Below are 24,027 nucleotides of genomic sequence, written 5' to 3' on the forward strand. Positions count from 1 at the left end.
TGGGTACTAGAGCATTGCACATACCATAGAGTCATAGAGACTTTGTGGGTGCAGCATGCTGGTTTCGGTAACTGGCTCTTCATCGTTTATGTTGATAAGGCAGCTGTAGTTCTTGATTAACATGCACTGTGGTTTCTGCTGGTGAATCATATGTTCCATTAATTATCTTTAGAGCCAGAAAAACATCCAGGTCACTAATAGATATATGAGTGTCTGGTTGATGACATTTGACTGATTTCTACAGATTCCCTTATCAGGAATGAATATGAATATTTGGTTTCTGGGCCCGTATTCACAAAGCATCTCAGAGTAGGAGTGCTGATCTAGGATCAGGTCTCCCCTGTCAATATAATCCTATTAATTGTCATCTAAAATGCAAAACTGATGCTAGATCAGCACAATGATTCTTCATTCTACAGATCTCACAAATCTCGATAGCATAAATCTAGATCAGTTTGTATTCCCGATGGCCTTCACCTAAAGTAAGTATACATGTATTATTCAATGTGCCTTTGCACTCCAAAATCATATTGGCACCTTACCTTACCACTTCAAGAAGGTATTATACTGTTGTGATGTTATCGAACCATCATGAACATAACTTATTCTGATGCAGGGACCATAAACCCAGATATGTAACAAAGGAGTCTCTATATGTTATATATCACTAACCATATCACTGAGAACATTCCTCGCATCATGAGGGAAGCCTTTCCCATCGGCCAAAACAATGCTTATCTGATTGTCTTATACAAGCTATTTTTGTGAATACCGATTTAAATTGGTGGTGTCAATGAGTCCTAGCCACATCACCCCATATAATTAAGGTGGGAAAGATAAGTTAGTATGCCAACATGAACCTCATGAACCATGTCATAGAAGGATGGATTTTTTTATTCCAACCAGATCCACATACCATAGATTAAAATTCCAATCAAATACCTCATTACAAGTACATAAGCACGTTTTGACTATTGGCCTATTGAAAATAAATGTGTTTTGTTGTGTTTTTATTTATTTTTAAATAGTAATTAGATACTTGTCCATTTCATGAAGGTGTGGTGGAGGTTATAGACCAAGAAAAATGGTGACAAACTATCTGAAGTTTTATTCATCCCTCTCTTTCATTTCCTTTGCCCCCAACTGTCTCGTTATAAAAAAGGTCAGCACACACAGTTAAAATATACAGTGTATAATTTTATAGGTTTTTCACCAACAGGGCTTCTGGTGCAGGCGTCTGGGACCAGTCTGGGACGGGGGCTCGAGACGACAATGCGCAGCGCGCACGTACAGATCAGTTTCAGTCTTTGTCAGTTCTGAATGGGGGCGGAGGAAGTAAACCCATTAGAATCCTATAAAAAGAAAGTATCCGAGATCATAAAATATCAGGCTGCCGCACTAAGCATTCACTTACTGCCAGAGAGACAGACTGGAAGTCGCTTGTCAAGTTTCACCCTGACCTTGTGAGCGTCAGCGTTTTTTTATTCATTGAAGCTCATCATTTTGATTTGATTTTTAGATTGAGCTATTGGTGTTGTTATAAAAGTGGCATTTCTGTCGATGGCAATAACCCGTTTCCTTTTCTGATTCGTTGAAAAGAGAACACTTACCGTTATTGACTTTATTCGCAAGCGGTCAATTTAACACATGGACACAGTGTAACAGAGCGCGCGTTTCTGTGATACCTTTATGCGTAATTGGCTAGGCCCGGGTCGCCCGCTTTATCCTATTCGAATCAGTTATTATTTTTTTGGCAACATTTCTAAACAATTGTTTCCCAAGGATGCTCGTCCTGACTCGGAATAGATTCTGGTGTGTTTTCGTGCTGCTTGTCGCGGCCTTGAGGATGGGAGAGTCGCAGAGAGCAGAGCGCTCCAAGCCAAACTCCATCAAAGCGGCTCTGTTGGGAGAGCCCACGCCGGCCACGAACCGTTCAGCCACCCTCCAACCCGGGATCACCAAGAAAGGCAACATCCTTGCGCAGGTAATCTCATCGTTCTCTTTTGATTTACACACACATTACTGTAGTTATGATTTGATTGTAACAACTTTTGGCGAGGACATTGGTAATAATTGACTGTTTTCATGTTTTGAATCATCGTATTGGTATAAGTATTTTAGATTTCTCCGTTTTGCATTTAAATGGCTGGTTACAACTGTTCCAATACATGCGTTGTTGCTTTACGCAAGCCCCCAAACATTGCGTGTGGTGCCGAACTGAAGCCCCCAAACATTGCGCGTGGTGCCCAACTGAAGCCCCCAAACATTGCGCGTGGTGCCCAACTGAAGCCCCCAAACATTGCGCGTGGTGCCCAACTGAAGCCCCCAAACATTGCGCGTGGTGCCGAACTGAAGCCCCCAAACATTGCGTGTGGTGCCCAACTGCCCATGGACGTTTTTTTGACGAGAACTAAAATAGCGGTATCAGCCCCAATATCATTAAAACTTCTCTCATGTGTGAATCGTTATTGGAAATTACAGGGATTGGACCCCTCATAAACCTTAATTGCATCTCAGACCTTGACGCCACTGTCGGGTCCAACATGCTTCCAAGGCAAATCATTAACATGATCAGTAGAAATGTGAGAGAAAGTAAGTTAACACCGGGGATTATTTTCTGTCTGGATCTTAATGTCATTAAACCGCTCCAGACGCTTTCTGTAATTATTAGACTGAACTGTGGGCTGAGAGTGAAGGATACTCTTACCGACCACTTAATATGCACTCCAAGTGTTATCAGTTCCTGCTGTTTCAACACAGTGTGGAATTAGCCTGGCTGTCTGTATAAGCAGCCAGGCTAAAGTAAAAGCCTCGGGGTAAAGAGCTACACAGTGGTGGAAAAAGTAACCAATTGTCATACTTGACTAAAAGTCAGGATACCTTAATAGAAAATGATTAAAGTAAAAGTGAATGTCACCCAGTAAAATAGTACTTGAGCAAAAGTCTAAAAGTATTTCAATTGAAATATAATTAAGTATCAAAAGTAAATGTAATTGCAAAAATATACTTAAGTAAAAGTATAAATCATTTCAAATTCATTATATTAAGCAAACCAGACGGTGCCACTTAAATGTTTTTAAAGTATGGATAACAAGGGGCACATCCCAATACCTCAACATAATTTACAAACGAAGCATATGTGTTTAGTGAGTCCGCCAGACCAGCAGCAGTAGGGATGACCAGGGATGTTCTCTTGATAAGGCCGTGAATTGGATCAGTTTCCTGTCCTGCTAAGCATTCAAAATGTAACGAGTACTTTTTGGTGTCAGAGAAAAGGTATGGAGTACAAAGTACATTGTTTTCTTTAGGAATGTAGTGGAGTAAAAGTTGTCAAAAATATAAATAGTAAAGTACAGATATCCCCCAAAATACTTAAATAGTACTTTAAAGTATTTTTCTTAAGTACTTTATACCACTGGAGCTACGCTATAGTTTGGTTCATGTGTGAATTATAAAAAAGCATTCTACCTAATTAGTTCTCCAATTGTTTTATTGAAACTGGATCTCAGGTGCCATAGAGTATGTTTAGGTATATAATGTGCTCATACTGTATGTTTAGGTATATAATGTGCTCATACTGTATGTTTAGGTATATAATGTGCTCATACTGTATGTTTAGGTATATAATGTGTTCATACTGTATGTTTAGGTATATAATGTGTTCATACTGTATGTTTAGGTATATAATGTGCTCATACTGTATGTTTAGGTATATAATGTGCTCATACTGTATGTTTAGGTATATAATGTGTTCATACTGTATGTTTAGGTATATAATGTGTTCATACTGTATGTTTAGGTATATAATGTGTTCATATTTTGTAGGTGAAGTTAAATAAATAGGATACATATATAAATAGATACATATATCCCTCCCTCCCTCCCTCCCTCCCTCCCTCCCTCCCTCCCTCCCTCCCTCCCTCCCTCCCTCCCTCCCTCCCTCCCTCCCTCCCTCCCTCCCTCCCTCCCTCCCTCCCTCCCCCTCCCTCCCTCCCTCCCTCCCTCCCTCCCTCCCCTCCCTCCCTCTGTACCCCACCTGCTGTCTCGACCTCTGAATGCTCGGGTATGAAAAGCCAACTGACATTTGCTCCTGAGGTGCTGACCTGTTGCACCCTCTACAACCACTGTGATTATTATTTGACCCTGCTGGTCATCTTTGAACATTTGAAAATCTTGAAGAACAATCTGGCCTTAATGGCCATGTACTCTTATAATCTCCACTTGGCACAGCCTGAAGAGGTGTGGTTCCTCTCTTGGTTTCTTCCAAGGTTCTGGCATTTCTAGGGAGTTTTTCTTAAAGTAAATTAATATGAAAGTTGATCAAATTAGTTTAGATCTTTTTCTTTTCTTTTTTTCCCTTTGTTATCAAATGTAAAAGGCAACACTGTTTGTGTGATTTCTGGCATCTTCTTGAACAGTAGATGGCGCCACATTTCTGTTTTCCCCTGCTATACATTTAAGCCAGCGTTTCACATAAAAAAATAAAAATAATTGATTCTCAGTTGATTCTCTTTGTCTTTTACAATCAAAGTGTTTATACCAGTGTAACTACTGGTTGGCTACAGTTTAGCTTTGGCTTGGACTAGTGTCTGCTGTAGGCTTATATAGGTCTCCAGAATGTCACTTGTAATGATACCAGTGAATGAAGTGGATATGCCTGTCTGTAGCGTGTGTGTGAGTGTGTGTGTGTGTGTGTGTGTGTGTGTATGGGGGGAGAGGGGGGGGGCACTGTAGTGTGGGAGCTACTGCTGAGAGCACTGTTCTGAGATCCTACCACTCAGACAGTGAGGATTAAAGGGAATAGCTTCAGTCTCTTCTGCGTAGTGGGAACCGTTCCAGCCACCAGAGCTGTGCCAGACCTCTGTTTAAATGTCTGCTTACAACTTTGCCATTGCAATAAACTGGAGTGGTTTGGATAGAATGGACCACTGGGGATGAGTGTGTGTATGTGTGGAGACCACCACCGTTCTGTTATAAGAGTGAAATGCCACGGCACATTTCGATGGCTAATGGTTTCAATGGGAGGTGGTGTGTCTCCCCGTCTCTCCTGTCTGCTAGAATGGTTTCCAGCCTCGTTACAGCCAGCACTCAACAACAGCCAGACATGAATCACGGGCCACAGGCAAAATCTATTGACCTGCTGTGTGGCATCTGAAGTGGTTGTTTATGATGTAAATCAAAGATAACGAACCTTGAAGTCTTCACAGGCTTTTAATTGGCAACGTGTGGCATCGATTTGTGATGGTTTATAGGAGCTTTTGTTATAGTGTGGATGATACTGAGCAGTCGACCATGCAAATAGTGGGTCATGGTGATTGCTTAGATTGCGACTGAAGGTCCTCACTAGCTTTTTATGTTAGATTATATACTCATAATGACCAATTTACTCTATAGAGAATGGCCTGACTCTGAAATGAACCTGCCTTGATTTTTTGATTTGCACCAACCGGTGATCCGGTGATCAGGTTGCCTGCTGGTCAGAGACATGGGGTGGGTCAGAGACATGGGGTGGGTCAGAGACATGGGGTAGGTCAGAGACATGGGGTGGGTCAGAGACATGGGGTGGGTCAGAGACATGGGGTAGGTCAGAGACATGGGGTGGGTCAGAGACATGGGGTGGGTCAGAGACATGGGGTGGGTCAGAGACATGGGGTGGGTCAGAGACATGGGGTGGGTCAGAGACATGGGGTGGGTCAGACATGGGGTGGGTCAGAGACATGGGGGTGGGGGTCAGAGACATGGGGTGGGTCAGTCAGAGACATGGGGTGGGTCAGAGACATGGGGGGTCAGGTCAGAGACATGGGGTGGGTCAGAGACATGGGGTAGGTCAGAGACATGCGGTGGGTCAGAGACATGGGGTGGGTCAGAGACATGGGGTGGGTCAGAGACATGGGGCGGGTCAGAGACATGGGGTGGGTCAGAGACATGGGGCATGGGGTCAGAGACATGGGGTGGGTCAGAGACATGGGGTGGGTTACAGACATGGGGTGGGGGATGGGTCAGAGACAGTTACAGACATGGGGTGGGTCAGAGACATGGGGGGTGAGCCAGAAAAATGGGGTGGGTCAGAGACATGGGGTGGGTCAGAGACATGGGGTGGGTCAGAGACATGGGGGTGGGCCAGAGACATGGGGTGGGCCAGAGACATGGGGTGGGTCAGAGACATGGGGTGGGTCAGAGACATGCGGTGGGTCAGAGACATGGGGTGGGTTAGAGACATGGGGTGGGTCAGAGACATGGGGCGGGTCAGAGACATGGGGCGGGTCAGAGACATGGGGTGGGTTACAGACATGGGGTGGGTCAGAGACATTTTTATTTTATTTATTTTACCTTTATTTAACCAGGTAGGCAAGTTGAGAACAAGTTCTCATTTACAATTGCGACCTGGCCAAGATAAAGCAAAGCAGTTCGACAGATACAACGACACAGAGTTACACATGGAGTAAAACAAACATACAGTCAATAATACAGTATAAACAAGTCTATATACAATGTGAGCAAATGAGGTGAGAAGGGAGGTAAAGGCAAAAAAGGCCATGTTGGCAAAGTAAATACAATATAGCAAGTAAAACACTGGAGTGGGTCAGAGACATGCGGTGGGTCAGAGACATGGGGTGGGTCAGAGATATGGGGCGGGTCAGAGACATGGGGCGGGTCAGAGACATGAGGCGGGTCAGAGACATGGGGTGGGTCAGAGACATGCGGTGGGTTACAGACATGGGGTGGGTCAGAGACATGGGGTGGGTTACAGACATGGGGTGGGTCAGAGACATGGGGTGGGCCAGAAAATGGGGTGGGTCAGAGACATGGGGTGGGTCAGAGACATGGGGTGGGTCAGAGACATGGGGTGGGTCAGAGACATGGGGTGGGTCAGAGACATGGGGTGGGTCAGAGACATGGGGCGGGTCAGAGACATGGGGCGGGTCAGAGACATGGGGCGGGTCAGAGACATGCGGTGGGTCAGAGACATGGGGCGGGTCAGAGACATGGGGCGGGTCAGAGACATGGGGCGGGTCAGAGACATGCGGTGGGTCAGAGACATGGGGTGGGTCAGAGACATGGGGTGGGTCAGAGACATGGGGTGGGTCACAGACATGGGGTGGGTCAGAGACATGGGGTGGGTCAGAGACATGGGGTGGGTCAGAGACATGGGGTGGGTCAGAGACATGGGGTGGGTCAGAGACATGGGGTGGGTCAGAGACATGGGGTGGGAGACATGGGGTGGGTCAGAGACATGGGGTGGGTCAGAGACATGGGGTGGGTCAGAGACATGGGGTGGGTCAGAGACATGGGGTGGGTCAGAGACATGGGGTGGGTCAGAGACATGGGGGGGTCAGAGACATGGGGTGGGTCAGAGACATGGGGGGGTGGGTCAGAGACATGGGGTGGGTCAGAGACATGGGGTGGGTCAGAGACATGGGGTGGGTCAGAGACATGGGGTGGGTCAGAGACATGGGGTGGGTCAGAGACATGGGGTGGGTCAGAGACATGGGGTGGGTCAGAGACATGGGGTGGGTCAGAGACATGGGGTGGGTCAGAGACATGGGGTGGGTCAGAGACATGGGGTGGGTCAGAGACATGGGGTGGGTCAGAGACATGGGGTGGGTCAGAGACATGGGGTGGGTCAGAGACATGGGGTGGGTCAGAGACATGGGGTGGGTCAGAGACATGGGGTGGGTCAGAGACATGGGGTGGGTCACAGACATGGGGTGGGTCAGAGACATGGGGTGGGTCAGAGACATGGGGTGGGTCAGAGACATGGGGTGGGTCAGAGACATGGGGTGGGTCAGAGACATGGGGTGGGTCAGAGACATGGGGTGGGTCAGAGACATGGGGTGGGTCAGAGACATGGGGTGGGTCAGAGACATGGGGTGGGTCAGAGACATGGGGTGGGTCAGAGACATGGGGTGGGTCAGAGACATGGGGTGGGTCAGAGACATGGGGTGGGTCAGAGACATGCGGTGGGTCAGAGACATGGGACGGGTCAGAGACATGGGGTGGGTCAGAGACATGCGGTGGGTCAGAAACATGGGGTGGGTCAGAGACATGCGGTGGGTCAGAGAACATGGGGTGGGTCAGAGACATGCGGTGGGTCAGAAACATGGGGTGGGTCAGAGACATGCGGTGGGTCAGAGACATGGGGTGGGTCAGAGACATGGGGTGGGTTACAGACATGGGGTGGGTCAGAGACATGGGGTGGGTCAGAGACATGGGGTGGGTCAGAGACATGCGGTGGGTCAGAGACATGGGGTGGGTCAGAGACATGCAGTGGGTCAGAGACATGGGGTGGGTCAGAGCCATGCGGTGGGTCAGAGACATGGGGTGGGTCAGAGACATGGGGTGGGTCAGAGACATGGGGTGGGTTACAGACATGCGGTGGGTCAGAGACATGGGGTGGGTCAGAGACATGGGGTGGGTCAGAGACATGGGGTGGGTTACAGACATGCGGTGGGTCAGAGACATGGGGTGGGTCAGAGACATGGGGTGGGTCAGAGACATGGGTGGGTTAGAGACATGGGGTGGGTCAGAGACATGGGGTGGGTCAGAGACATGGGGTGGGTTAGAGACATGGGGTGGGTCAGAGACATGTCGGTGGGTCAGAGACATGGGGTGGGTCAGAGACATGGGGTGGGTCAGAGACATGGGGTGGGTCAGAGACATGGGGTGGGTCAGAGACATGGGGTGGGTCAGAGACATGGGGTGGGTCAGAGACATGGGGTGGGTCAGAGCTGCGTGGGGGGCATCAGTGGAAAGCGGTGGTGTGAAACCTCAAATATTATAACCAATCTCTTCTGGCTGAACCTTGTCTTTCTCTACCCTGTAGATTAATGAAGACGTTGGCGTAATGTTGAGGTTGCTATAATTCGTGAGGAAGCGTTGGCAGAACATTACACCTTCCTCCATAGAGGCAGTGGATCAGGACATGAGTGATCGTCCGCTTGGAACACTTCTAAACTTCACAGTTTGAGAGACTATCGCCATAATTCACCATCACATCCATTTAGTCCCTTTCCCACATTTCTCCCTCAGATTCCTCCAACAGCAGACCTCCTCAAAAGAAGGGTGTTCATTGTTATACAGCATTATTCAGGCTGTTGAAATGTATTCCTTCTGGTCCTCCAATCCTCCGACATGAAAGGATATGAGAAAGATTGCAACATAAGCTCTCAATAAATCACCCCCACTGGCTCACTTTCAAAAGTCACAAATTAGAGACGGGGAGTCGGGGAGGGGAGCACGGCGGCCACCCAGAGAAGCCTGCAGGAAACCGGGTGTAATTTGATGTTTAAATTGTCAGATTAGTAAAGTTGGGCTCTATCCAACATGTCAAAGCTATTGGTGGATCTATATAGGAAGTACCATGACAGACTCATTTGTTTTTGTTTCCCTCGGCTGTTGACAAAGTTTTGCACTGACTTTGCCGCTCTCCGCTCTAGCTGACTATAAATGTCACATGAATCACTTTGCGCTCCAACCTCAATGTCAGGTTGTGACTGTCCCAAGTGATTTAATCATTACAATTAAGACAAGCTGCATGAGTGTGTGGCTCCACCCCCTTTTCCCCCCTCACATTGACATGACTTGAGTGAAACCAAACCGAAGTAACACAAAGTAAAAGGCCCTCTTGACTGGGAGATGTTCAGACCCGATGCTCCTGGGTGGCCCCTGGTTCCCAGTAAGTTAGAGAACCGGTACAGATGGATGGTATGGGCAGGGAACGTTCACCACCCTAACCTCTGAACCCACAAGGGGAAGTGGAGGCATGCGTACAGTAACAGTGGTTGGCTGTTCCTACCAGTGCCTGGACATCCATACAGTTTTAAGTAGTCTTAAAACTGTGTTTAATTCAACACAGAGATTATTTTAACAAGCCAGGACCGAATCGCTTAGGCTCCCCCAGTAAAAGTTGAGCGCTAGGTCCCCTCTCTCCCCACCTCTCACCCCGCCAGTACCCCTCCCTACCCCCTCCAGGGTTAAGTAACTGTTTAGTGATCTTAACGATCTGAGAGGGGGAAACAAAGCAGGCCGAGGTGTGAGTGCTTGTTAGCGCTAGGTAGCCGCCGTCAAGGCTCCGTCTCCTCCGTCTCAGGGGTCCAGCGGGTCTCCTGGCTGTCTCTCACCCCTCCAGTCAGGGGGGCCCAGTGGGTCTCCTGGCTGTCTCTCACCCCTCCAGTCAGCAGGCCCTGGGGGGCGAGTGTGGGCCCCAGATGGGCCATAATAGGTATCAGGGGCCCTAGCAGGCCAGCAGAGTATCCTGAGGGGAATTCATTTCACTTACCTCTGTACTTAGACCTGTTAATGAGAGTCAGGAGACACAGAACCCTTCTCTATCCACAGGCTAACACCTCACTGAGCTACACCCAGCTCTGACTGGGGTTTCCGGCTCAGTCATGTGCCCTTCTTTTGATCGCTGGTGTAGGGCCAATATGGTTCTGAGTGTATTTAAAGAGTTAGGACATTGAGGTTTCTGCATTATGATACGTTTCCATGACACTTTAACATTCTACGCTGAGTGTACAAAACATTAAGAACACCTGCTCTTTTTTCCCTTATTAAATCTACTTCAACCAGTGTAGACGAAGGGGAGGAGACAGGTTCATGAAGGATTGTTAAGCATTGAGACAATTGAGGCATGGATTGTGAATGTGTGCCGTTAATGGGAAGACTAAAGATTGAAGTGCCTTTGAACGGGGTATGGTACAGTAGTAGGTGCCAGGCGCGCCAGTTTCAGTCAAAAACAGTGACACAGCTGGGTTTTTAATGTAGAACAGTTTCCAGTGTGCGTCAAGACTGGTCCACCACACAAAGGACATCCATCCAACTTGACACAACTTTGGGAAGCATTGGAGTCAACATGGGCCAGCATCCCTGTGGAACAGCTTTGGACACCTTGTAGAGTCCATGCCCTGACGAATTGAGGCAGCTCTGAGGGCAGGTGTTCCTAAAGTTTTGTATAGTCAGTGTACGGCAGCCATGTTATCTCTCCATTAACATTACATGGGGAATATTTAAACACATTGATGTAACTGAATGTCTGGAATTAGAACAATATAGAAAATGTTCCAAGTTGACCCACAACTCTCTAAATTCAGCACATGGCTCTGGTGTAGCCTATAGGGAGACTCTGTCACCAGAGTCACAGACCGATACAATCCAGGATGTAACCCATCAAAGACCTGTGTTTTCAGTGACGAAAGAGCCAAAGTTGTATTGTTAAGGTTCTTACGATGCGTATGTGTTTTATGCCCCTGTCCCTTTGTTATCTGATACTGTGAGACCGTCTCTCCTTAGAGGGACGAGGACGTTTGTTTACTTGGTGACATAGTTTATTAGACTCAGTGAGGCTCAGTGCTGCTGACCATGATTACCAATCACACTTTCAGGTTTCCATGCTTGATTATCCAAGGTCAAGTTCAATTGCCCTCGAAGTTCTCGTAAGTGTGTGTGTGTGTGTGTGTGTGTGTGTGTGTGTGTATTACTGTTATAACGCCATTCTTTTAATCTTCTTAAGTGAATAGTGAGCAGAGCTCGCCTTTCTAACCAGACGTTTGATGTTTGAACGGTTTGAATATACATTTAGACAGTTGGCTAAGTGACAGAATCTTATGTCACAGTTGCCCTGAAGTACAGTAGCTGCCTCATCTGCCGTGACTAGACTTGAGGTAAATAACACTCCACTAACGTTGTGTTGCGGTCTTATGAACATGTGTTACACTCCTATCATTTTATGATATCAGTCCTTAGGAATGACTGATGCTGGGTAAATACAGGCAAATACAGAGTAAAGGACAGGTTCAAAGACTCATGTATCCTGGAGTAAAACTGGTGTATGCTGGAGATTACTCCCTCCCTCCCTCCCTCCCTCCCTCCCTCCCTTTACCTTCAAAGCCCAAGCCACTTATAACACCACGAGAGCAGCACGAGACAGGACTGGGGAGTCAGGGGCCTTCCCTCATCGCTCTGCGTCTGTCTCCCTCTTTATGGTCTAGCCTGCATGAGAGGTACACAGCCCACTTCCTCTAACAGGGATAGCCTCTTGCTTTCATGTGATATGGTGCGTCTAGGGGAAATAGGGGACCGGGAGTGGCGGCGGCAGCAAAAAAAAGTGGCCAATAAAGTGAGCTAGTGGAGTCGTGATCAAATGAGACGCATCCAAACGAAACCGCCGCCTCCCCTCAGAGGACCGTGGCGTCAATGAGGTGTTTTGAAACATGGCAAGATAAAGTGAGATTATCGGTCATTGGATTTCAAAGGGCTCCTGTGAAATGATGGAGGCTTGATGGAAGAGGTGAGGGAGGAAGGGGAGGATGGTGAGGGGAGGGAGGGAAGGGAGGAGGCCCTTCCTACAGTAGAGTACAGTACAGCTCCACTGTAGTCAATCCTAGACTGCTTAGCCAGGAACCACCTGCTAAAAATCTGAGAGACTGTATAGGGTACTGTAGGGCCAAGATATTTCTCTTCACATTTCAAGATTAAAGGCTGTTTGTCAACATCAGAACAGAGCTACACACTTTCCTGTGGTGTTGATCTCATTGGTCAATGCTTCAGAGCATTGTGGGGTTAACCAAGTCTTATTTCTTCTTCTCTTAGGGCTAGTTAATTGTTCATGGGCAGCAGAGTTGCCAACGACCGGATGCATCCAGTTTTCAGGGATACAACCTAGCTTCCTTTTCCGCTGAAGACCGGATGTGGGAACTTCGCTCAGGCGTTTTCTTTTATGCCTGCTACATTAGGTTATGGGCAGCCACAGGCCTAAACTGATACCACTGAACTTGAGAACATGAACATGATCTGAAACTCTTGGCTATGATGATGTCATTGTGGACATAGGCTAGCATGTCAAATACCCTGTTAGATCTACATTACATTCGCCTCGCTTCCCTGCAGGAGAAATTGGGCACAAGCCCAGTTCAGAAACATGAAGCTCAGGTCAACCTTTTATGTTTGGAAGGACTTGTTTTTCCAAGACTTATCAAGACATTATTATTATTATTATTATTATTGCTTAATGGTTTCAGTTCCAAGAAGGTATTATTGTTTAATGGTTATTAATCCGAATTAATACCTTCTTGGAAATGTCTTTATAAGTCTTGGAAAAGCAAGTCCTTCCAAACATAAAAGGTTGACCTGAGCTTCAATAACAACTGTGGCACCATTTAGGATCTCACCGTGCTGCAACTTATTCTTTTTCTGTTTGCTCTTATTTTCATTGTATTACAGGACGGACGTTTATTAGTTCCTACATGTGTTTTCAATGTGACAAACTCGACATTGCTCACACAAGGTCCAAATACCTCTAAGCCTGTTCAGTTTATTTAAGCACATGGATATTAAATAACATCTGATCTGAAGATATTGAGATATTCGGTTTTTGAGAGCTCGCTCCAACATGTGGTGTACATTTTGATCTAGCAACAAGGCCTGTTATGGTGATGTGACCCTTCTGAATCCTAATCCATGTTCATTATTGTGACTGTAATGATTTTATGTTCTAGTATTCACATGTTTATTATTCAATGCTTTGCAATGGTGGTCAGTTCTGATGCAGATCTGTCAGTTCAGCACCAGCCCGACGTAGAGCAGCCCAAACAAGTTTCTATTACGTCAATCGAACATTGGACGGAGAAAACCTAAATAGGCTGTTTGTGGCAATGTCTGTTCTCATTGTTGTGCATTTTTGGGGTTGGTATTGTGTAGCTCGTACAAAGTGGACACTAATGCATGTTGGCGGGTGGCTGGTGGCTAGCGGCTAGTGTCTGGTGGCTGGTGGCATGTTGCCTGGTGGCTGGTGGCATGTTGCCTGGTGACTGTTGCCTGGTGACTGGTGACTGGTGGCTGGTGGTATGTTGCCTGGTGGCATGTTGCCTGGTGACTGGTGGCTGGTGGCATGTTGCCTGGTGACTGGTGGCTGGTGGCATGTTGCCTGGTGACTGGTGGCTGGTGGCATGTTGCCTGGTGGCTGGTGCCTGGTGACTGGTGGCTGGTGGTATGTTGCCTGGTGGCATGTTGCCTGGTGACTGGTGGCTGGTGGCATGTTGCCTGGTGACTGGTGGCTGGTGGCATGTTGCCTGGTGACTGGTGGCTGGTGGCATGTTGCCTGGTGACTGGTGGCTGGTGGCATGTTGCCTGGTGACTGGTGGCTGGTGGCATGTTGCCTGGTGGCTGGTGGCATGTTGCCTGGTGCCTGGTGGCATGTTGCCTTGTGACTGGTGGCTGGTGGCATGTTGCCTGGTGCCTGGTGGCATGTTGCCTGGTGACTGGTGGCTGGTGGCATGTTGCCTGGTGACTGGTGGCTGGTGGCATGTTGCCTGGTGACTGGTGGCTGGTGGCATGTTGCCTGGTGGCTGGTGGCATGTTGCCTGGTGACTGTTGCCTGGTGACTGGTGACTGGTGGCTGGTGGTATGTTGCCTGGTGGCATGTTGCCTGGTGACTGGTGGCTGGCTGGTGGCATGTTGCCTGGTGACTGGTGGCTGGTGGCATGTTGCCTGGTGACTGGTGGCTGGTGGCATGTTGCCTGGTGACTGGTGGCTGGTGCCTGGTGACTGGTGGCTGGTGGTATGTTGCCTGGTGGCATGTTGCCTGGTGGCTGGTGGCATGTTGCCTGGTGACTGGTGGCTGGTGGCATGTTGCCTGGTGGCATGTTGCCTGGTGCCTGGTGGCTGGTGGCATGTGCCTGGTGGCTGGTGGCATGTTGCCTGGTGGCTGGTGGCATGTTGCCTGGTGGCTGGTGGCATGTTGCCTGGTGACTGTTGCCTGGTGACTGGTGGCTGGTGACTGGTGGCTGGTGGTATGTTGCCTGGTGGCATGTTGCCTGGTGACTGGTGGCTGGTGGCATGTTGCCTGGTGACTGGTGACTGTTGCCTGGTGGCTAGTGACTGTTGCCTGGTGGCTGATGTTGGAGTGGCCCGACCTCAGCAAAAGACTGAAACAGCCTCATCGACCGACTCTGGACCTTGTCCAAGGAGGAGTTGCTTGTGTACAGTACAGTGTCCCCTCTCACTCGACATGTTCAAAACACTCTCACAGCACTATATCATCTGACTATCATATTATTTCATTTGAACTCGTTTGCCCTCATACTCGTGCGACGCTGGGGGACACCAGACGGTACGCCATGTGTAAAATAAAATAACAATCCTGTGGTTGTGTGTATTGCTGCATGCACTTGTTGTGGAAAAAGTGAGCCGGGTCCTTTCATTATGGCCGCCGTGTGGACTGCGGTTGAATGGTTGCTATGTTTATGGACACACTGCGGTTCTACCTCGGTCATCTCGGCTCACCTAAATCAATGTGTTCTGCAGACCCGGTTGGTGGCTGAGGACGGAAGGAAATCACATTGAATTGTTACCATGTTGGCATAGCTTCACCAGACTACGGCCTATGTCTCAGGCACTGTCTGAAATGGCATCCTATTGCCTAAATAGTCCACTTCTGACCAGGTGCCATTTTAGACGTACCCTCAGTGATCTGAGAGAATCAATCTGGGGAATTATGAGATGGAAAAGTAAGAAAAGAACCACGGATGCCAAATACTTGCTTTTCAAATCCCCAGGTACCCAATTAGAACAACGGTTGGTCGCAAAACGGACTCCATAGCCAAGTGGTTCTATTATCCAACGACTGCTTCATCGAACTATTTAGGCTTCTAAAAGCCATCTTGAGATAGAGTGAACCTTGACTTGTGTTTTTCTTGGGTGGGGATACAGTAATGGCTCCATTGTTTAGAGTATCTGAAGATATTCCTGGCCGTAGGCTGGCACGTAGAAGCTGAGCGAGAGGCAGCAGTCCCCCTTCTCTCTCTCTCTCTCTCTCTCTCTAGTCTACGGACTGTTTTCCACCATTGGAAAAAGGTCTGGTTCTTCAGAAGGAATTCATACAGAACACACTCTGCTAATCTGCTTACTGTCCTGAGCAATTTCTGTTGGACTTTTTAAAGCCGTCACATAAAAATGCCATGGGAGACGGGGAAATTAGTGACGGTTAGGAGAAGTAGTGGAGTCTAGGAATGGGGTTTATATGACTGTAAGTGGAACCAAAACCGTTTTCCGTCATGTCTGGTAACCATTACCGACAAAACATTATGTTTTTTATGATGCAATTATAAAAACCGGCAACGTTATGGGTGACAGGTTTGTTGCTAGTTAGCCTGAGTTGAACCGCAGTGTCACTGTTCCCTAACTAATGACTGTACGTAACCTTATTAGTGACCTTAGTCCAATACCTAATGACCTTGTCCAGAGGTTTCAGACCGCTTAGATGTTTGACTAACAGTCACATGCAGGGACCAGGGTTCGAGTCCCCGTCGGGGCCGCCACGCTAATAAACCCCAATATTATGAGTTGATTTATTATTTTTCAGTTCCCAGCCCATATGGGCTAACAAGACACTAATTGATACATACATGTGATCATTATCCATGACTCTGAATGTTTCTGTTTCGACATCTACAGGTGTACCCATGCAGCAGCGATAAGGAGTGCACTGTAGGAAGCTACTGCCACAGCCCTCAGCAAGCACCCTCCCGCTGTCTCACATGCCGACGGAGGAAGAAGCGTTGCCATAGAGACGCCATGTGCTGCCCCAGCAACCGCTGCAGCAACTGTACGTTGTGTTGACAGACCTCTCTTGCTTTTAAAGTCAGCATTTCTGAAGTCGGTGTGAAGTGAACACTTGTCAGCACACTACGTCTCTGTCATATTACAAGAACATTCCTAACAGACAGACTGGATGGGTGTCGGGCGACAGAGAGGGACGTCCATCTAGTCCAGAGGACATTTAAATGGGGAGGCAGGTAGCCTAGTGGTTAGAGCGTTGGGCCAGAAACCCGAAAGGCTGCTAGAGCTGACAAAGTAGAAATCTGTCATTCTGCCCCTGAACAAGGCACTGTTTCTAGGCCGTCATTGTAAATAAGAATTTGTTCTTAACTGACTTGCCTAGTTAAATAAAGGTTAAATAAAAAATGCCGGAGCAATTACATTTAAACCATATTGAACACATGCTTTCTACCCATAGGTCAGCACTGAATGCTCCTCTCTCTCTCCGCTCTGTGTCCTCTGAGAGATGAACTGCAATAGACATGAATGATAACCACATGTGCTAGTCACTGGGTAGCTGTGATCCCTAATAACACAAGTTAAACAACTGTCGTTGACCAACCTGAACAGAAATTCATATAGAAGACGGAATATATGACACTGTATCTATCAAACCCTGGCTTGTCTTTAGCTGTAATGATATCAATCAATCATTATTATGTGGTGGTTATTATTATGTGGATTAACTCACCTCTAACCTCTCTCTCTCCACTGGCCATATCCATGTAGATATCTGTGTCCCTATCTCGGAGAGCATCCTCTCACCTCACATCTCAGCCTTGGACGACCACAACAAGCTCCCCACCAAGGACAGCACTGTCGACTGGAAGAAGAGTGGGAAAGCAGCGCAGGCCAAACACTCTGTTAAAGGTAGCCATTTCACCTACTTGTTATACAGCTGTAAACAAACCAGGGTTTAAAAAGTATTTGAAATCTGCTTAAAATGCGTTGAGTGTTGGATTGAGATTGCCTGGAGAGATGGGTGGGGTTTGTACTTTTGAAACTACTCCATTGGTTCCATTGCACCAGGCAAGCTTAGTCAAGCACAGCTATAGTATTTGAAAGATCTTCGATACCGGTTGAACCCAGGTCTGAAGACCACCTCTCGGCCTGGCCTGGGAGAAGATATACAGTCATATGAAGGGATCTCTGTTTCCTTTTCCGATTTCGCAATCGCATTATCTCTCACTGATCCTGGTCCACGGTGCTGAATCTCTGTTGTCCCTGTTCTCTGTTACTTGTCTGCAGTCACACGGAGTTAAAGAGACGCCAGTCCGCAAACGACCGCTATAATTACCCGCTAGCTCGTATATCAGCTGCGAACCTCAGAGACCACGGCTCAGCATGGGGGCCTGGCTGAGAGAAACCAAACCACAGTGGCCCCTTGCTGTTCCCCACGACACCTACATAAACCAGGCATACAAACACTCTCGCTGACAGCACCACGCTGTCTCATATACATTTGTGAAACCACAGAATGTAGAGTTGGCGAGGTTCGTAGTGGTATTAATAACTGGAGTTATTATTGAGTCCCCTTTTGGCATTCGTTTTATCCTGACTCAACAAGTGAATAGGCCTACACTTCGTATAAGCAGTGTTGTTGTCAATAAAGTTCTACCTCTAATGAGACACCTTAATGGCAGTGCAATAAATGCCCTCTGGAGAAATGAATAGCCGCAATGCTAAAATTCCAGGATAAAAAGGGTGCCGTATTTGAGGTGATTTTGAGTAAACGCTAGGCCTATTCACTTTTTCATTTGCGTCTGACTCTCGTCTTGCTTCGCCTCTGCAACTCAATTGCAGTGAATTTGGAGGGAGAATCGAGAGATCAACACAACATATTAAACATTCCATTCAGGCAGAGCACTGAATGGGAACTTCATGTTGTTGATTGGAACTTCATTTGGAAACAAACCCCTTACAAGAAACGGAGGTTTTGCCAGAGTTACAGGACGGCTGGTTTGTGTCGAGAAAGCCCCTCTGGCACAGGGGAATCTGGGTTGTTTCACAGAAAACTTGCATGACTAAATAACATGGATCATAAATATTTGTCGTACTAATTACATCCTTTGAAAGACTATATAAACCTGCAAAATAAACCTCCTGCCAAGAACATCAAGTTCTACCCGAAGTTGGTTAATTTAGTTGATAAATCTAAGGACATTTCCAGTCCACTACTATACTAACCCTGTAATGTCATTTGGATTGAGATGAAAAGAAAGCCAGAGGTATGTTTGAGCTCTTTCCTATGGAAGTCAAAACAAAGATAATGGGCATTTCCTGTGGTTTAGTAGTAGGGTGATTTTCCCTGTAGAGTGTACTGTACATTTCACATGTAAGAGCATGATAACTCTCTACATATTGATGAATGGCCATGAATTGTCCATGCTCTAAACCAGGGTTTTCCAAACCTGGTTCTGCCACCACCTCTTGGTGCACGTTTTGGTTTTTGCCCCAGCACATCACAGCTCATTCAAATCATCAAAGCTTGATGATGAGTTGGTTATTTGAATCAGCTGTGTAGTGCTAGGGTTTGGAAAACTCTGCTCCAAACCACACATAGATTCAATGTTTTACATGACATAGTCTAGAACAGGGATGGGCAACGTTGATGGTGGTGGGTGCCACAAAAAAAATCTGAATTCATCATGAGGGGCCGTAGTTGCTCCACCCATCAATGAGGGCCCCCTGGGCTCTAATTTGACCTTGATATATAGCTGGCCACTGAGTCCGAGGGCCTTCCCCGCAGACCACCAATTGCCCATCCCTGGCCTAAATAAGGAATGGTAATAGAATCCACAGTAGATTATATAGTATTCTATACTAGTACATGCAGTAAAGGGTCAGAGTATATCAAAACATGCTGAAAAGTAAGAAAAGGTCTATGTTTTGCATGTGCACCCTACATCTTCCCTCATACTAGTCCATGTTAAGACTCCTGTCTCTCCCTCCCTTGACCAGGACACGAGGGCGACCCGTGCCTGCGCTCGTCGGACTGCTCCGTGGGCTACTGCTGCGCTCGCCACTTCTGGACCAAGATCTGCAAGCCGGTGCTGCGGCAGGGCGAGGTGTGCACCAAGCAGAGGAAGAAGGGCTCCCACGGCCTGGAGATATTCCAGCGCTGCGACTGTGCCAAGGGCCTCTCCTGCAAGGTCTGGAAGGACGCCACCTCCTCCTCCAAGTCCAGGCTTCACATGTGCCAGAGGATCTGAAGGGTGAGGCAGGGCTGTCCGCCGAGGCCTTTTTCTTTGTCTTCCTCCGACCTGCTTTCGGGGGAGGAGAACCAGGAGATGACATGAGATGAGAGACTGGGAAAGAGAGATTGAGAGAGAAAATGGAAGATGCTAAGGGCTGGTTGATACCCAGCAAACTAAAGCAAAGAAGGAGGTTCTTCTGAGAGCATTTGGCACCGTTCCATGTATGATCCTTCCTGTTTGGTTGTGTTCCCGCTCAGAACATTCTCACAGAGTTCTGAGACTGTTGCATTCATCGTTAAGTTGTTCAGCGGGTTCTCAAGGACTTTATGCAAACTAACTTCTTTATGTCGAAGGCTCTTCACAAAGTTGGATTATGTGTTTTATGTACAAGTTCCTTACAATGTTGCATATATTTTCACATCACGAAAAGAAAAGACATATCTTTATTACAGCCATCATTAACCAATGGCATAGAAACAGCATCCTCTTCCTATCTATCCTTATGAAGGCAAGACTGCTGTGATGCACCCTTGGTTTACTAGTTATGTTTGTTTTTGGCACATATTTCATGTATGATATTTTCACACTAAGGGAATGACAGAACCCCAGCTAACCGATACAAGCGCTATTGTAATCTCACTATTCTGATTAAATTTAGAGCGTTTACTCCAATAGCGTAACCAATGTGGGAATCTCCAAACGAATTAGTCGCCTACAGTAACAATGACTCTCAAACCAACATGTGGGCTCAACCATGCTCGTAAAGAACAAAAAGCATATATGTTTTGTGTAGATTATGAACATAGATATACAGGTTACTGCCCAAATAAAGGAAACACCAACATAAAGTGTTTCAATGGGTCGTTGAGCCAGAACAGCTTCAGTGCACCTCAGCATAGATTTGACAAGTGTCTGGAACTCTATTGGAGGGATGTGACTCCATTCTTCCACAAGAAATTCCATCATTTGGTGTTTTGTTGATGGTGGTGGAAAATGCTGTCTCAGGCACCGCTCCGGAATCTCGCATTCGTGTTCATTTGGGTTGAGAACTAGCCTGGATTTGTCTCAGTTGAGTCTAAGTGTAGACGTATGCCATCGTAAGGCTATTAAGAGCCTGGAATCCAAACATGTTTAGTTTTCTAGATTTTGATATAATCCAGGCTAGAATCCAAACGTATTCAGTTTGATTGCAGGCTAGAATCCAAAGAGATTCAGTTTGATTGGTTCAACCACAGGACTGGAGGGTCAGTGGTGTAGAACTGATACCAGACCCCAAAGTGCCTCTCGTCCCCAAATGACATCCATATGACTGGAGCTGAGACCACAACCAGGAATTCAATCAGGACATATTGAACACATGGTTTTATCTGTTACTACTACTTATAAATTCTGAAAATATTACCGCAATTGCAAATATGCCCAATAACCTTTTGGTCTTTCCCCCCACATTTGCGATCTGTATTCAATTGATAATGATAATATAATTCACTATACAATACCTATGAAATGTGACCTGCACCTTCTAGAATGTTTTAATCGGTATTATTTCTCATGAGTCTGGGAAAATGCTTACTTTTCACACGTCTTACTGGATGTACAGTGTACCGACCTGCTCATTGTTTTTCATATTAGATGATTTTCAATGTTAAACTTAACCAGTTGTTCACTACAGTACATAGTCAATGCAATAATATGTACCTCCATTTTGTTTTACATTTCTTTTTCAGGCACCATTTCCACCAGTTTTCTAACGTCAATAAGCTCTTATATTGTATATAATGTGGAAACGATTGAAATTGTATTTAAGAATCAATGTATATCATGTACAGATAATAATAAACATTAGAAAGATATTAAGGTAACACCAAAAAGGACGAGGTGAGATGATTAAAAGGGGACATTGCAGCAAGGTTAGTTCAAGTCTGCCGCGGAGGCACTGGTGGTCCTGGGTGGGCTTGGGCCCAATCAGATTGTGCGGTGTTTATAGGCTCTCTACTTGTCAGTGTTCCAAACGGGACATTATTGGTATTTTTACCTAAAGATGCAAACACAATCAGATAGACTTCATAGCAAGCAGTGCACTGGAATGACGTTCATATGAACTGGAATGACATTCACTTTCATGGGATGGGGTGGCCAAAAATAAGTAACTGAAAGCCACACACCCAATAAGCCACGAATATGACCGCATTGAGGCAAATGTCACTGTCCTACTGTTTTCAGCAGATATTTTCTGTGCATTTACAGTGGTGGATGAATAAATAAAGAATGTATTTTGTATTACAAACGACTTGTTACTTGACTATTATCAATAGTTGATACCAGAACACTCTGAACACTGTTTAGTAGGCCTACAAAAAGGTGCTATCTAGAACCTAAAAGGGTTCTTTGGCTGCCCTCGTATGAGAACCCTTTGAAGAACCCTTTTTGGTTTCAGGTAGAATGCTTTTGGTTCCAGGTAGAACTCTTTTGGGTTCCATGTAGAACCCTTTCCACAGAGGGTTCTACATGGAACCCAAAATGGTTTTACCTGGAACCAAAAAGGGTTCTCCTATGGGGACAGCCGAATAAGATTTTTTGAACCCTTATTTCTAAGAGTGTATAGACTACTGCAGTTTCCTAAACCTCCATCTTGTTCCTTATTTGATACAATACAAGCACACCTGATTCAAATGTCCAACTAATCACCAGGCCTTTCATTAGTGGTCCGCTGTAACTCATTTGGTAGAGCATGGCACTTGCAATAGTGGGTTTGATTCCCAGGACCATCCATACATGTCAAATACAGTATATGCAAGCATGACTATAAGTCTCTGGATAAAAACTGCCTGCTTATGGCATATATTATTATTAGTTCATCCTATCACCAGGCTCTTCATTAGTTGAACTGGCTGGGTGTAATCGAGGAGAGGTTTGGGAAACAGTTTGCTACAGTTTACTCCGGTCATTTCAGTAGATGTTCATATCTTCAGAGTCCAACAATAAAGAACTTAGATGGACTAGGTAAGAGGACACTGCCTTCTGGCCACTGATAATTCTCCACTCATGCTTACGAGACAGTGGAAACCTTCCTATGGGTCTCTCATTGGACAAGGCTCAAGCTGTGGCGGCCAAAGACAAGACAATTTTCTTGAAATATTGGCTAAATGAAATGGTATGTTTGTGAGGCTGAAAATAAGAGGCATTTTGCCTCCAGTTTCCTTTCTACAGTTAATAGTCGACGATCTATCATAATCAATTGTCCAATGCAGAATATAAAGCCATGCTGAGTTATTGTGTGTTTGACATGCAAGGAGTAATGCTATGTTCATGTGTTTGTCGGTGGGAAATTGGCGAAACAACTATGAGTTATGGTGCATCTGGCACGTTATCAAGGGAGTGAATGCACAAATACTAACTTCCTCTCTCATTTGGAGACTATAAATATGACAAAACACCAACAAGTCAAGTAGGTCTTCCATTTCTCACTCATTTGCAACAACCATGAAGCTGTGGCCTAAATGTGCTCATTGAGAGTGGCATGATTGGCATTGTCGACTGTCAAATCTTAGGTTTGTCTTTGAAATGAACCAAAACAAACAAACAAAGGAATCTTTCAGTAGGATCATTACTCTTACTTACCACTTCACAAGGCCTGGAAGGCTGGAACAAACCAAACAATCCCTCATTGATTTACTCAAAGCCCCTCCAAAGATCACTATAAAAACCATCAAGTTTGTTCTCAATGGTTGTATATGACTTTATTGAGTCCTGTTTTTGTCTGCAGCCAAATCATTGAGATTTATCGTCCACATTCAGATTTTTTTCCTATCAAAGTCTGGGATTGCACAGCCACATTGAGCAGTCAAAGACCAACATTTGCATTGATAGTGTACAGTGGGCTTATATTCTTGGAGATGTTTCTACTTTTTTAACATGACACACACTGTGTAGAACCTAAATTGAATGTATACTGTAAAGTAGCTATACAGCAGCCTGTATCACTTATTGTCTGTGGCATTCCACACTCGGAAAATACATTTTTCTACATATATATTTTTTTCCTCAGTTATTAAACTATTTTACAGACTAAAATGATACTTTTCGGAAAGTGACCTTTTGTTGGAAATGTGTTTGACAGATGTTCAATAACCTTGAAAAACCATCAATACGTTGCTGAAAATGTTTGAGCTTGTTTTTCACTATTTCCAGGCCAAAGTGAGATCTGTTCTTTTTCAATTCGGCAGATCAACAT

The 24,027-nt window shown here is 46.1% G+C and overlaps 1 protein-coding gene across 1 annotated transcript; it reads left to right on the top strand.

The window, feature by feature from the left end:
• The first annotated feature begins 1,375 nt into the window (after positions 1-1,375).
• dkk2 (dickkopf WNT signaling pathway inhibitor 2) lies at positions 1,376-22,076 on the top strand. Its single transcript, XM_042318918.1, has 4 exons — positions 1,376-1,984; positions 16,453-16,603; positions 17,326-17,466; positions 19,558-22,076. Exons 1-4 carry the CDS (start codon positions 1,784-1,786, stop codon positions 19,806-19,808), a joined length of 744 nt encoding a protein of 247 aa, XP_042174852.1. The 5' UTR covers positions 1,376-1,783; the 3' UTR covers positions 19,809-22,076.
• The last annotated feature ends 1,951 nt before the right edge of the window (positions 22,077-24,027 follow it).

The sequence above is a fragment of the Oncorhynchus tshawytscha genome, unplaced genomic scaffold, assembly GCF_018296145.1.
Source record: "Oncorhynchus tshawytscha isolate Ot180627B unplaced genomic scaffold, Otsh_v2.0 Un_contig_5990_pilon_pilon, whole genome shotgun sequence".
Taxonomy (NCBI): domain Eukaryota; kingdom Metazoa; phylum Chordata; class Actinopteri; order Salmoniformes; family Salmonidae; genus Oncorhynchus; species Oncorhynchus tshawytscha.

What these genes read in the sequence shown, in the direction of transcription:
- dkk2 (XM_042318918.1), top strand. Translation starts at nt 1,784, where the DNA reads ATGCTCGTCCTGACTCGGAATAGATTCTGGTGTGTTTTCGTGCTGCTT. An exon ending in CAGCAACCGCTGCAGCAACT is followed by an intron (nt 16,604 to 17,325) that starts GTACGTTGTGTT and finishes ATATCCATGTAG; the next exon opens with ATATCTGTGTCCCTATCTCG. An exon ending in GGCCAAACACTCTGTTAAAG is followed by an intron (nt 17,467 to 19,557) that starts GTAGCCATTTCA and finishes TCCCTTGACCAG; the next exon opens with GACACGAGGGCGACCCGTGC.